The sequence below is a fragment of the Peromyscus leucopus genome, chromosome 4 (genome assembly GCF_004664715.2).
Source record: "Peromyscus leucopus breed LL Stock chromosome 4, UCI_PerLeu_2.1, whole genome shotgun sequence".
NCBI lineage: Eukaryota > Metazoa > Chordata > Mammalia > Rodentia > Cricetidae > Peromyscus > Peromyscus leucopus.
In genome coordinates this window covers 131,491,587-131,505,485 of record NC_051066.1, presented here as the reverse complement: position 1 = coordinate 131,505,485, position 13,899 = coordinate 131,491,587, and the positions used below count along the sequence as shown (strand labels likewise).

Sequence of the window (13,899 nt, the reverse complement as noted above, 5' to 3'; positions counted from 1 at the left end):
TAATCACTTTTTTTTAAACAAATGTACTATTTTATTTATTTATTTATTTATTTTTATTATTAAGAAATTTTCTATTCATTTCACATACTAACCACAGACACCCCCCCTCCCTCCTCCTGCCCTCATTTAATCACCTTTTTTTTTTGTTGGAGCTGAGGACCGAACCCAGGGCCTTGCACTTGCTAGGCAAGCCCTCTACCATTGAGCTAAATCCCCAACCCTTAATCACTTTTTAAAACAATATTTTTTAATGATTTATTTATTCTTCTTTTATGTGCATTGGTGTTTTGCTTGCATTTATGTCTGTGTGAGGGTATCAAATCTCCTAGAGTTACAGAAAGTGGTGAGTTGCCATGTGGGTGCTGGGAATTGAACCCAGGTCTTCTGGAAGAGAAACCAGTACCTCTTAACCACTGAGCCATCTCTCAAGCCGGTTCCAGTTTTCAAATGATAAAAATATCCTACTACTTAAATAACATATGAAATACGTTAGAAGTTTGACTTGTGGTAGAATTTTATGCGAGAAAAATATAACAATAATAATAATGCAGTATGGGGTGTGTGTTTGTGTGAATGCACTTGTATGCTTAAAAATAATCTATGTATGGTAGATGTGTGTGTACACTTGCATGCATGCCACGTGCGTAGAATTCTGTGGAGTTGGTTCTCTCCTTCAGCCTTTATGTGGGCTCCTGGAATTAAACTCAAGTTGTCAGGTTTGCATGAGTGCCTTTATCTGCTGAGACATCTGATTAGCCCTAAGAAGATATATGTATAGATGTGTGTGTTTATTTTAGAATCATTTATTTTATGTGCATAGGTGTGTTGTCATCATGTATATCTGTGCCCAACATGTGTCAATGGTGCCTGAAAAGGCCTTAAGAGGGCATTAGAGCACCTGGAACTGCAGTTACAGATGGTTACAAGTGGCCATGTGGGTGCTGGGAATTGAACCTAGGTCCTCTGGAAGAGTAGCCAGTGCTCTTAACCACTGAGCCATCTCTCCAGCCCCTAAGAGGAAATGTTTTGACACTAGTTTATTTTTTTCCTTTGAGGGATAAAATCTAGGATTTCATGCATGTTGGCAAGGGCTATACCACCAACCTGACACTACACTTTTAAATAATATCCATTTTATTTTCCCCTAAATTGATCTTTTATAGTTTAGTTGGCAAGTGTATTATTAGCCTACTATATTTAGCTTTATTCCTTTTTCTTTCTGTTTTGTTTTGTTTGTTTTTCAAGACAGAGTTTCTCTGTGTAATGCCTGAGCTGTTCTAGAACTCACTCTGTAAACCAGGATGGCTTTGAACTCACAGAGACACACCAGCCTTCTTTTGTTTTGAAGCTGGGCTTTATGTAGTTCAGGTTGGCCTCCATCATGCTATGTAGCTAAGGGAGTTAAGGATGACCTGACTCCTGATCCTTCTACCTCCACCTCCCAGTTCTGAGATTTCAGGCATTTGCCAACATATCCAGCTATTGATCATCTTTTCTATATGCTTTATGATTTTCTATGCTTAGAGAGAATTTTCTTTCTTAAACTCAAATATGTTCTTAAATTTAGGAACAAGTGTGGCTCAGTGGTTAAGACATTGGCTGTTCTTCCAAAGGACCTGGGTTCAATTCCCAGCACCCACATGTCAGCTCACAACTATCTGTGACTCCAGTTCCAAGATCTGACAGTCTCACACAGACATACATGCAGGCAAAACACCAATGCACATTAAAAAAAAAAAATAAGAGAAAAAAAGAGGTGGCCTTCTCCCCACCAAAATAGGAATAAGTATTTGTCTATTTAAATATGTCTTCTAATATAGCTCTTTATCAAACATACACATGGAGGCAGGGGGCCAGGAATTCAGGGTTATCCTTGGCTACATAGTGAATTTGGAGCCAGTCTAGGGTATATGAGACCCTGTCTTAAAAAACAGGAAAAAAAATTTACTAAGGTAAAAACTAAAAAGTCATCTTCAAGTCCATAAAATGCAGTCCAACTGTGGATGGTTAACAACAACTACATCTGTCTGTTGTTGCTGACAAGTTGCATACACAATCATCTAACAGCAGTAAGGTCAAAGCCTTCTCTACAAAAAAGGGCCCTTTATACACACCCATGAGGTCGGCAAATCCTCCTACTGGCAATCGGCAGGTTCCAGTCACGAACTGCAGAAGTCTCATCCTCTTCTCGTTATCAATTTCTTTAACAAACTGTTAATATCACATTCAAGGAGAAATGTAAGTCATGTTACATACAGTTCACTGAACAAGAAAGAAAAATGATCATTTCAAATCTTAAATGAACTTGGGATGTCAGCGACACTAGACAGTAAATTTACCCATGGCCATCAGAGACTCAGCAGCCTCCTTTACTAGACCTCAGGATGGGATCTCTGAAGGCTCTTGGCCTCACAGCTCCCTCCTTGTGCAGTACAAAGGTCTGTTTTTCTAGGGCAGCCTTTCCAGTTCCCCTTAGACCCATCTGCCCTATAGCACATTCCTGTGGTTACTCAAGCAGGACACAAAAGTCTAGTATAAATAAATTTCTCGGTTTCATGAACAAATCAGATCAAGCTTATGAAATACAATAACCTCTTTTCCTCAATATTCTAAGGTATTTGTAAGCCACATGACATGTATACAGAATATAAGGTTTATAAGCAGATGTTTATATCCTGCAGCATATTTTGGCCGAGTGAAATGTTTTTTGTAAGGAATATATTTCCGCATTTACTAATGTCAATAATTTATTTAGTTATTTAGTACTTTTTTTTTTTTTTTTTTTTGGTTTTTCAAGACAGGGTTTTTTTGCACCTTTCCTGGAGCTCACTTGGTAGCCCAGGCTGGCCTCGAACTCACAGAAATCTACCTGGCTCTGCCTCCCAAGTGCTGGGATTAAAGGCGTGTGCCACCACCGCCCGGCTTTTTTTTTTTTTTTAAGTAATTTTTTTGAAAAGGGTTCTTATGTGGTCCAGACTGGCCTCAAACTTGCTATATAGCTGAGAATGTCCTTACACCAAAATCACTGTTTTAGCCTGCTAACTGCTAGGATTATAGGCATGAGCCACCAGTCTGGCTTCCTGTCTATTATTCCAGCTCATCTTTGTCTGTCTTTCTTTTTTTTCTGTTCTTTGCTATGGTGATATATTGTGTACCCTAATAAACTTGCCTGAGGATCAGAGGACAGAACCAGCCACTAGATTAGACACAGAGGTCAGGCAGTGGTGGCACACACCTTTAATCCTAGCACTCAGAAGTCACAGATCCGTCTGGATCTCTGTGAGTTCCAGGCCACGCTAGGCTACATGAGAGAAAGAGAGCCAGGCAGTGGTGGCACACGCCTTAATAATCCCAGCACGTGAGATCTCATGCCTTTGCTTGGAAAGCACATATGCCATAATCCCAGGAAGTGATGTCTGGGCAGAGGAAGGTATATGAGGCGTGAGGAAACAGGAATTCACTCTCTTTAGGCCGAGGATTTCATAGAGGTGAGAACTAGTGGCTGCTGCTCTGCTTCTCTGATCTTTCAGATTTCCCCCTGATATCTGGATTTTTTATTAAAAGACCATCTAAGATTCGAACAACACTTTCCTTTCTTTTTTTGTTTTGTTTTGTTTTGTTTTTTTGAGACAGGCTTTCTCTACATAGCACTGGCTCTCCTGGAACTCACTCTGTAGCCCAGGCTAGCCTCGAACTCACAGAGATCATCCTGCCTCTGCCTCCCGAGTGCTGGGATTAAAGGTGTGCGCCACCACCGCCCGGTGTCACCTTTGTGTTTCTTAACATGAATTTTGTTACATGTATAGAGGACATTTTCAATTATATTTTTAAAAATTGTGTTAAATGGCCAGTGAGATGGCTCAGTGGACAAGGTGCTTGCCACCAAGTCTGATGATCAAATTCAATCCCCAGGAGCCACTTGATAGAAGGAAAAGATCTGATGCCTGCAAGTTATTCTCTGAGTCCATATGCAAACCATGACATACATGTACACACAATAAACAAACAGATAAATATAAGACTGCAGGAAAATACACCTAACAAATTTTGCATGTTAACTTCTGTATGGGTATAATACTTGTCCTGTGAGTATGCACATGTATATTCAGATGCACATGTATGTGTGTGGAGGCTAGAGGTCAATGTTAGATGTCCTCCTCAATAGCACTTTACCTTATCTTGTGTATCTTTTGAAACAGTCTCTCCTGGAACCTGCAGCTTGTCCTTTCAGCTATATTAGATGGTATATGCTGCTGTGTCCAGTTTTTTTCGTGTGCTGTAGATTCACAGTCAAACTCTCATACTTTCATTACAAGCACTTTATAGACTCAGCCATATTCCTAGCTCCCCATGTTAATAATTTTAAGTGTACAATTAGCAGCATTAAGTACATCCACACTATTACTTAATTATAGTTGCTATTCTGATGAAGATGAGAATTCTTCATCACCCTAAACAAAACTCACTCCCTACAGCCCCTGTTACCTCAATCCCAAGTTCTGCCTCAATAAATCTGTCCACCTAAAGAAGTGGAATAGCACATGTGTTTTTTGTATATGGCTTTTCAAATGTTTAAAAATTAACACCTGCCTATAGTAACAGCAATTGGGAGGTGGAAGGCAGAAGGATGATGACTCAGAGCTCATTATGTAGACCAGTCTGGCCTTGAACTTGCAGTGATCCTCCAGCTTCCTGAGGACTGAGATTACAGGTGTGTGCCACCAAACCAGGCCTCAAAATTTGTTTTTTTTTCCCTTAGTGCGGGGCATTGGAGCCAGGGCCTGTGTCCACCAGGCAAGTGTATATGTGAGCTATGTCCCCAGCCCCTGATTATTTCTTGAACATCCCTCCCCCAGCCTCAGTGTTTAATGATTGAATTTGGGGCCTGGAGTATGCTGGGTAAGCTATACCTCCAGCACAAAATGCATGCTTTTCCTACTTCTGAGAGAGGCTACTAAGTAACGTAGGCTTCTCTTGAACTCATAATCCTTCTGCCTTAGCCTCTAAGACAGTGGTTCTCAATCTGGAGTCACAACCCTTTTGGCAAACCTTTATCTCCAAAAATATTTACATTACGATTTATAACAGTAGCAAAATTACAATTATGAAGTAGCAATCAAAATAATTTTATGAGGTCACCACAAGATGAGGAACTGTATTTAAAGAGTTGCAGCATTAGGAAGGTTGAGAACCACTGGTCTAAGACCTGCGATTACAGGGATGAGATACCATGCCCAGCTCAAAATCCATACTGCTGTAAAGCCTTACACTGTATTACATATTAAAAGTTTCATCATTTTTAGTGCTGACTGATTTCCATTATATGTACAAACCACTTTTTGTTTGTCCACCCATTAATATGCAGATAGCTTAATTTTGCCTTTGGGTGAGCTGGAACAGCACTGCTATGAATACTGGCATACAGCAACATCTGCTTGGGTCGGTCTCTGGATTTATTCTTTTGAAGTGAAACTGGTAAATCATATATATTACCTGTATATTTAAGCTGTCCTTGTTTTGTTTTGTTTTAATTTGGAGGGGGAGGCGGGGTTTCAAAACAAGATTTCTATGTAGCCCTGGCTGTCCTGGAACTCACTCTGTAGACCAGGCTGGCCTTGAACTCAGAGATCCACCTGCCTCTGCTTCCTGAACGCTGGGATTAAAGGCACACACCACCACTGCCCAGCTCTTGTTTTTTTTTTTTTTTAAGACAAGGTCTTGTGTAGCTGAGGCTGGCCTTCTGCCTCCCAAGTGATATTACAGGGATACAGCTAGTATGCCCGGCTATGTTATGTTTAACTTTTTGGTGCACTGCCACACTATTTCCCATTGCCATACTCTTACCAGAAATGAAGGAGGTCTTAAATTTCCCACATGCTCATCAAAGGTTATGCCTCTCCTGTTTCCTAATGTGTATAAGTCCTATCTAGCTGGGGTTTTAATTTGTATTCCCTTAAGAAGTAAAGATTTTTTAGCATCAGTGATTTACTTTTATTTATCTTTAAGATCATTTTTATTTTTAATTATGCAGAGGTGAGTACATCTACATGGAGGTATGCACATGTGAACAGAGATGCTTGTGGAGGCTGGAGGCACTGGATACCCTGGAACTCTTGAGTCACTGACATGGGTACTATGGACCAAACTTGGGTCCTCTAGAACAGCAGCAAGTGTTCTTAACCACTGAGCCATCTCTCCAGGCTCTATTAGTTTTTAATTACTTGGTTTTGTATGATTGTGTGTGGAGGGGTGAGACTGAGTACATGTGAAAGTCTGTGGGCAAATTCCACTAGTCTGTTTTCTCATTCTACTAGGTGGGCCTGGGGAACAAATTTAGGCCATCATCCACTGAGCCATCTTGCCAGTCCCCTTTTTATAAAAAAAAGGAAAAAAAGTAACATATTTTGTGTGTGTCTGTGCCTGCATTTACATATGTGTACCACGTGTACAAGTGACCAAGAAGAACTGAAGCAAACATCAGGTCCCCTGACACTGGAAGCACAGATGGTTGTGAGCACCGATGTGGATGCTGAAGGTCAAACCTGGGTCCTTTGCAAGAGCAACAAGTACTCTACATTGCCTGGCCCTCACTCCTGCCCCATTTTATTTTCTTATAAGATTTTAATTGCATTTTACTTATTGAGTGTGTACACAGGAGAGCCCCAGGGCATGTGGAGGGCAGAGGACAACTTTCAGAAGAAACTGGTTCTCTCCTGTAACCCAGGGTTCAAACTTAGCTCAGCAGAGTTGGAAGTAGGCACCCATACAGGCTACGCCATCTCTCTGGCCCTCAATCTTTTTTTTTTATACATACAATATGTATTTATATGTAAAATGCATGGTGCATGCCTTGAAAGGCAGAGGCAGGCAGATCTCCAGGGTTAGAGAGCAAGTTCCACTGGCCCTCAATCTTATTCTTTTAGTTTGTGGTGGTGATGGTATGTACATGTTGCACACCTGTGTGTGCAGGTGTGCATGCATGTTTGAGTATGTGTACAGGTCAGAGGTCAATGTTAGAAATTTTCCTCTATTGTTTTCCAGCTTTTTTGTGAGCCATGGTCTCTCCCTGAACCTGGAGCTCAGTCATTGGCTAGCCTGGCCATCAGCCCCAGGGTCCTCCTAGCCGTGCCCCCAGCACTGAGGTCAGGAGCATGTCTCGGGGCCCAGCGTCTCTCCATGTATATCCACTGTATATCCAGTGCTGTATATCCAGACTCAGTTCTTGTGCTTCCGTGGTAAGCCCCTTACCCACTGAACAGCCCAGATAGCAGGCAGTTTTTGAGAGATGGCACTATAATCCTAAGTCAGATCTACTAAATAGGCCATCTAAACATTATATAATTCTTAATAAAGTAGCAATGATCAAAGTCATATTTTATAGTTCCATAAGATTCCAAAAGTACTGATGTCAAATAAAAATGAATGAATCTTTTTAAAATTTTTTTAATTTTATTTTTTAAGACTTACTTATTTTATGTGCAGGAGTGCTTTAACTGCATGTATGTATGTGCAGCAAACACATGACTACAGATGTTGTGAAACACTGTGTGAGTACCAGAACCACTGTAAGAACAAGTGCTCTTTACCAATGAACTATCTCCAGCCCCTAAATGAATCTTTTTTTTTTTTTTTTGTGGCTGGAGAGACAGCCGTGGGTGCTGGGAACCGAACTCTTATATTTTTGGTTGTGAGCCTAGCCTTTAATGGCTGAGCCATCTCTCCAGCCCCTAAATGAATCTTATCTTCTGGAATTAGCTTATACTCTGGCAAAGGTACAAGGTATGTGTTCCCCAGTAACAGTCTTTAGAGGATTCTGTTAAAATCATACTCATTTCATATAACATATTACTGTAATGCACAGCGTAGAACAAGGGGCCTGCACATTTTGTTGTGTTATTTTGGTAAATTCTAAAAATAAAATGTGTGCTGTGTCTATCTACAGAAGTAACTGTAGAAACAAACCTGCCAGAACCACATGATCTGCTTGCTGGTCCTAGTGTAGTGGCGGTAGATGGCATGCCTCTGCCAGTCATTCAAGTCAATCTCCTGCATTCCACACAAGAGGACCTGGAGGAGTAAAACAAAAACAAAACAAGTTGTTACTTTAGGTAACCAAAAACGTTTCACATAAATAAGACTAACATAAAATATAGCGATTAAAGATATACTGAGGAAGCCTCAGTAAATTCTATACCCTGCATCCTATCCATGTGACTCAGAGTCCTAGCCACATGACTCAGGGAGAGCAGCTCCTATGTGTGGTCACATATTGAGAGAAACAGTTACTGAATTGCAAAAAAGTCTTAATAACAAGACTTTTTATTTTCTTGGTTTTTCAAGACAAGGTCTCTCTGTGTAGTTTTGGTGCCTGTCCTGAATCTTGCTCTGTACACCAGGCTGGCCTCGAACTCACAGAGATTTGCGTGGCTCTGCCTCCCGAGTGCTGGGATTAACGGCATGCGCCACCACCGCCTGGCATAACAAGACTTTTTAAAAGGAATTTTAAGAAATATTGATTTATTTATGTGTATAGATGTCTGTACACAGTTAGAGAGCCTGGTGTCCTCAGATCTAGGAACTGAACTCGGGTCCTCTGGCAGAGCAGGCAGTACACAGGACTCTTAGCCTCCTCTCCAGCCGCAACAACACTTTTTTTTAAAGTAATGATCTTTTTTTGATTCAGTATAAATTCAGGGTTTTTCAAATACCTGCTAGCATCAAAAATACAAACACCACTAGAAAGATGAAAACACTCATTTAAGAACATACCTGAAGGCATTTACTAGTGTGTTGGAGTAAAGAAAAACTCATTACCTCTAATTCCTTTGCATCAAAATATTGTAAATATTGCTGGGGAAGAATTTCATTAAAGCCCTCAAAGAAAGCTTGTGTCTGTTCTTCAACACCTCGAGATAATCTCCACTCAGCTACCATCCTGGCAAATAAAAATGGAAATTGTATCAGGAAGTTAAGATTTTACTTTCAGTTCTGCATATAAAATTAAAAATGTCCACTTTACTCTAAAGCCCTGAAATATACATAAAAATTATAACAGCATGAACACCTTTTTTTGGAAAGAGGGTCTCACAATGTAGCCTAGGCTGTCCTATAACTCATATAGCCCAGGCTGGCCTCAAGCTCAAGGCAGTCCTCCTGCCTCAGCTTCCCAATGGCTATGGTAATAGTTATGCACCACCATGTCATGTTTGAAAATATTTTTTGAGGGAATTACTTTCTTTAAACTCTTCTTTATCAAAAAGTTGTAGATTTCAATTTTTTAAAAAAGATTTATTTATTATATATACTGTGTTCTGTGTGTATGTCTGCAGGCCAGAAAAGAGGGCACCAGATCTCATGATAGATGGTTGTGAGCCACCATGTGGTTGCTGGGATTGAACTCAGGACCTCTGGAAGAGCAGCCAGTGCTCTTAACCTCTGAGACATCTCTTCAGTCTCCATAGATTTTAATTCTTATCTACACCTCTCAACAGTTAAAATCATATAAAAATTTTATTTCAGAATATTTTCTTTAAAACAATTTTTAACAAGCAAACAAATGTATATACTTCATAGGTATCTGAGTTCTTGACAATAACTAACCCAATAATAGGAACATGTATGTGCACAAAATAGACCACATACTAGCTTATAAGACAAGTTTTAAAACAAAATGTCATTTTAAAGAATGTTCTCTGACCAAAATAGTATCAAGTTAGAAAAACAAGAGAAAAAAAGCAATTGGGTCAAGTTGGTTGACTGGCATGTTAAGGGCTCACTTTCGTTTATAATCTATTTGATCTATCACTTATGAGTCCCCCCCAACCCCCATATACATACACCACATACACACACACCACACACCACACACACACACACACACACACACACACAGAGGATCCTCTGAACTTTGCTTGTTTTAGGCAGACTCTCACATAGTTCAGGATTGCCTAGAATTTGCTCTATATCCAAAGATGACTTTGACCATTTTCTCTCTGCCTAACAAGTGTTGGGACTGCAGGTGTATGCCACAATGCCTGGAACAATTTAAATTTCTTAGAAAACAAAAAACAAGCCTATGATAGTGGCGCACGCCTTAATCCCAGCACTCAGGAGGCAGAGGCAGGCAGATCTCTGAGTTCAAGGCTAGCCTGTTCTACATAGTGAGTTTCAGAACAGCCAGGGCTACACAGAGAAACTCTGTCTAGAAAAACAAAAACAAAAACAAAAAAACAAACCAAAATCTGCTATGTAAAAGAGGATATCCATGCCAGGAGTGGCGGTGCCAGCCTTTAATCCCAGCACTGGGAAAGCAGAAGCAGGTGAATCTCTGTGAGTTTAAGACCAGCCTGAACTGCATAGTAAGGTCCAGGCTAGCCATTACTACATAGACCCTATCTCAAATAAATAAATGATTCACCATGACTTTCTACTTTTAAAATTCTATTTTTATGCTGACACTAGAAATGAGAAACAACTGTTTACATAAAAGTGATTACCATAAAAGCAAACAATATTTTAAAAATACCACCTTTTATTATTAGACAATTATTAACAAAAAGGTTAAACTGTGAAAGGAACATTGTCTTATTTTCTAAAAAAGATGAATATTTATTTTTATTTGTGGGTATGTTGTGTATGCCACATGTGTGAGTGTCCAGAGGACAAAAAAAAAGTGAGCCCCTGGAATTGGAGTTCCAGATGGCTGTGAGCAGCTGATGTGGATGCTACAAAAAACAAAACAAAACAAACAAACAAACAAACAAACAACCCAACAACAACTCTGGGTTGTTCACTGTTGCGCTATCCCCCTAGGACTGCCCCTGTCCCTTTTAAGGACACTGCCTCTTACCTGATGTATTCCTCCTTATTTTCTTCTGTCACAAGAATATTGCCACCATTGGGTTTCAAATCATGACTCTTAATTTCACCTAGAATTTCTTTATCAACAGAGAAGTACATTTCCAAACCACATTCTTCAATATTGTTTTCTCTGCACAAATGAAATTGGCACTATTTGTTATATATACAACTCAATCATAATTCAAAAGTTTTAATTAAATTCAACTTCTAAATTTATATGATAAGCCTTAAATTATGACATCAAATTCAAAGAAGTGGAATATTATAATCACATAACTTAAAACCTTGGGTGCACGTCTGTAAGATTTATCATATTAAACATGACAAAGGTTAGATGTCTGTATCATTTAAATTCAGTAGAACAACAACATGACTATAATGTGGAGAGTCCACTAGCACCATAACGAAAGCACACAGACTGTATTTAATAAATGTGAAGAGAAACTTACTTAACCCAGATGAGAGAATTGTAAAATTCTGGATCAATAGATTCTAAATCCTTAAGTCCAACTGGTTTGTTCAAGATACGTTTATAGAATGGTAAAGAAAACCCAGTATCTATGAATTTCCCATGGAATAGAGCCTATATAGAAAAGAAGCAATAACATTTATGACAACTATATAAAAGTCATTACACATCAGAACATTTGATAAATTCTCCATTCAAAAACTTGTTGAGGCTGATTGTGATGTCACCTGCCTTTAATTGTACTCCAAGGTCAAGGTAGGTAGATCTCCATGAATTGGAGATCAATCTGGTCTACATAGTGATATTCAAGCCAGCCAAGGCTATATAGTAAGGCATCTGCACACACACACACACACTGAAGAACTCACTTCTCTTAAACCTTTCCAGCTAGAGAGACAGATCAGCAGTTAAGAGCACTTGTTGCTCTTCCAGAGGACCAGGTTTGATTCCCAGCACCTACATGGTGGCTCACTACTGTCTGTAACTCAAGTACCAAAAGATTTCATGCCCTCTTCTGGCCTCCACGGGCACCAGGCATGCACATGGTGCTCAGATATACATGAAACACCCAGACAGATAAATAAATAAAAATTTTAAATTCTGTCACAACGGGCAGTAGTGGTGTATGCCTTTAATCCCAGCACTAGGGAGGCAGAGCCAGGCGGATCTTTGTGAGTTCGAGGCCAGCCTGGTCTACAGAGCGAGATCCAGGAGAGGAACCAAAAACTACACTGAGAAATCCTGTCTCGAAAAACAAAAAACAAACAAAACAAAAACAAAAAAACACACAAAAATTGAGTACTGCTGAATGAGTAAATGCACAGTTTTGCACCTGTACTTACCATGGCAATAAATCTTCCAATAAAGCGAAAATATTTCAGGTGGTCTGGATTGATGTAAGAAGCGGGGTTTATCTGCAGGCAGTAGTTATCTTTCCCTGCATATTCAAACAGGCAATACATTGGGTTCAACACTTCATGTGACAAAAGAAAGAACCATTCTCTGAAATCAAAAGAAAACTTAGGATGAAAAATCTTGGAGGAAACCATGTCAACAAATCACAGAGCAGCGTTACAGAGTTGTGAGGAACCTGCCTGCCTGCCTCAACTGCAATGCTTTCTAATTTCTTGTTGGTTATTCTTGGTTCTGTTCAAACTCACACTAGGTTACACAGGATATTTATATGCTCTTTAATTTCAAATAATCTAAGATCATTAATTTTAAAGACCCTTATTTGATTGCCCATTAAAAATTTTCTAATCATAGTCATAATGTGCACCTTAACTTCAAAGATATTAAAATGTGTTAGTTGATAAAATTTTATGCACAGGGAAGTTTAAAATGTACTATTGGCCCAGGTAATTAGAGCAGCTGACTCACAACTACTATTCCATCTTAAATTAAGTCTCACAGTGTACTCGAGCCACTACGCCAGACACCACATTGTCACAGGGAAAGCACTTATTCCAGGCACTTGTTCACCAGAAAAATTCCCTGGGAAGCTTGTTCTTGCTGGGAGAGAGAGGGGGAGAGGGAGACTGGGGGGGGGGGCAATGAAAATTTGCAAGTCAAAGGTGGTTCTCCTGGGGACTGGGGGTTCTGGGGGCTGAACTCTGATTGACAGGTTTGTACAACAATCATCCCACCAACCTCCCCAAAACTCTAATCTCAGTGACCTGAAAACACCAACATAAGAAGAGTATGGTCACTACGACGTAACATGGAGGGTCTATCTGGTCTGATATACTGTGCCATCAGCATTTACCCTAGGCCTCTTGTCCTGTTAGTGCACAACCTTTGGTGAGGCTGCTACAAATATTTTCACACTGCTGGGCATTCTTCTGATTATGACTGAGTGATCTGGCTGTCTCTTGAATGATCTAAATGTCTCTCTGCATACTTAATAGGATTACTTCATGTATTTTCAAATAGTTTACTCCAATTTTATAGTTTATTAAGCTATAAAAAATTATGTAGGCTAGAGAGATGGCTCATTGGTTAAGAATACAAACTGCTCTTCCAGAGGACCCGGAGTTCAGTTCCCAGTATCCACATCAGGCAGCTCACAACTGGTTGTAACTCTTGTCCAAGGGATCTGATGCTACCTTCTGGACTCTTTAAGCAATGCATTCATACATAACCACCACCAACACATGCATACATACATAATTACAGATAAAATCTAAAAAAAAAAAAAAAAAGGTAACTAGTAAGATGTACTCACCAGTTAGCCCACAAAGATTCATGAAAAAATCTTTAAGTCATTAAAAAAGACAGTATTTCAGCCAGGTATGGTGACATACGCCTTTATTTCCAGCACTCGGAAGACAGAGACAAGAAGATTTCTGAGCTCAAGATAGCCAGGGCTATATAGAAACCTTGTCTCACTGGGCGGTGGTGCACGCCTTTAATCCCAGCACTTGGGAGGCAGAGCCAGGTGGATCTCTGTGAGTTCGGGGCTAGCCTGGTCAACAAAGGGAGTTCCAGGAAAGGCACAAAGCTACACAGAGAAACCCTGTCTCGAAAAACCAAAAAAAAAAAAAGAAAGAAAGAAAGAAACCTTGTCTCAA

At 39.8% G+C, this 13,899-nt stretch overlaps 1 protein-coding gene across 2 annotated transcripts in view; it reads right to left on the bottom strand.

Annotated features, from left to right (window-relative positions):
• Positions 1 to 13,899, bottom strand: part of Itch (itchy E3 ubiquitin protein ligase) — a 116,290-nt gene that overhangs the window by 7,251 nt on the left and 95,140 nt on the right. For both annotated transcript variants that reach the window (XM_028888965.2, XM_037205339.1), the window contains 6 exons: positions 12,172 to 12,331; positions 11,310 to 11,443; positions 10,850 to 10,990; positions 8,815 to 8,935; positions 7,963 to 8,067; positions 2,115 to 2,211 (listed from right to left, as the gene is read on the bottom strand). In XM_028888965.2, the coding sequence (XP_028744798.1) occupies positions 2,115 to 2,211; positions 7,963 to 8,067; positions 8,815 to 8,935; positions 10,850 to 10,990; positions 11,310 to 11,443; positions 12,172 to 12,331 (758 nt within the window). The remainder of the gene's footprint in view (positions 1 to 2,114; positions 2,212 to 7,962; positions 8,068 to 8,814; positions 8,936 to 10,849; positions 10,991 to 11,309; positions 11,444 to 12,171; positions 12,332 to 13,899) is intronic.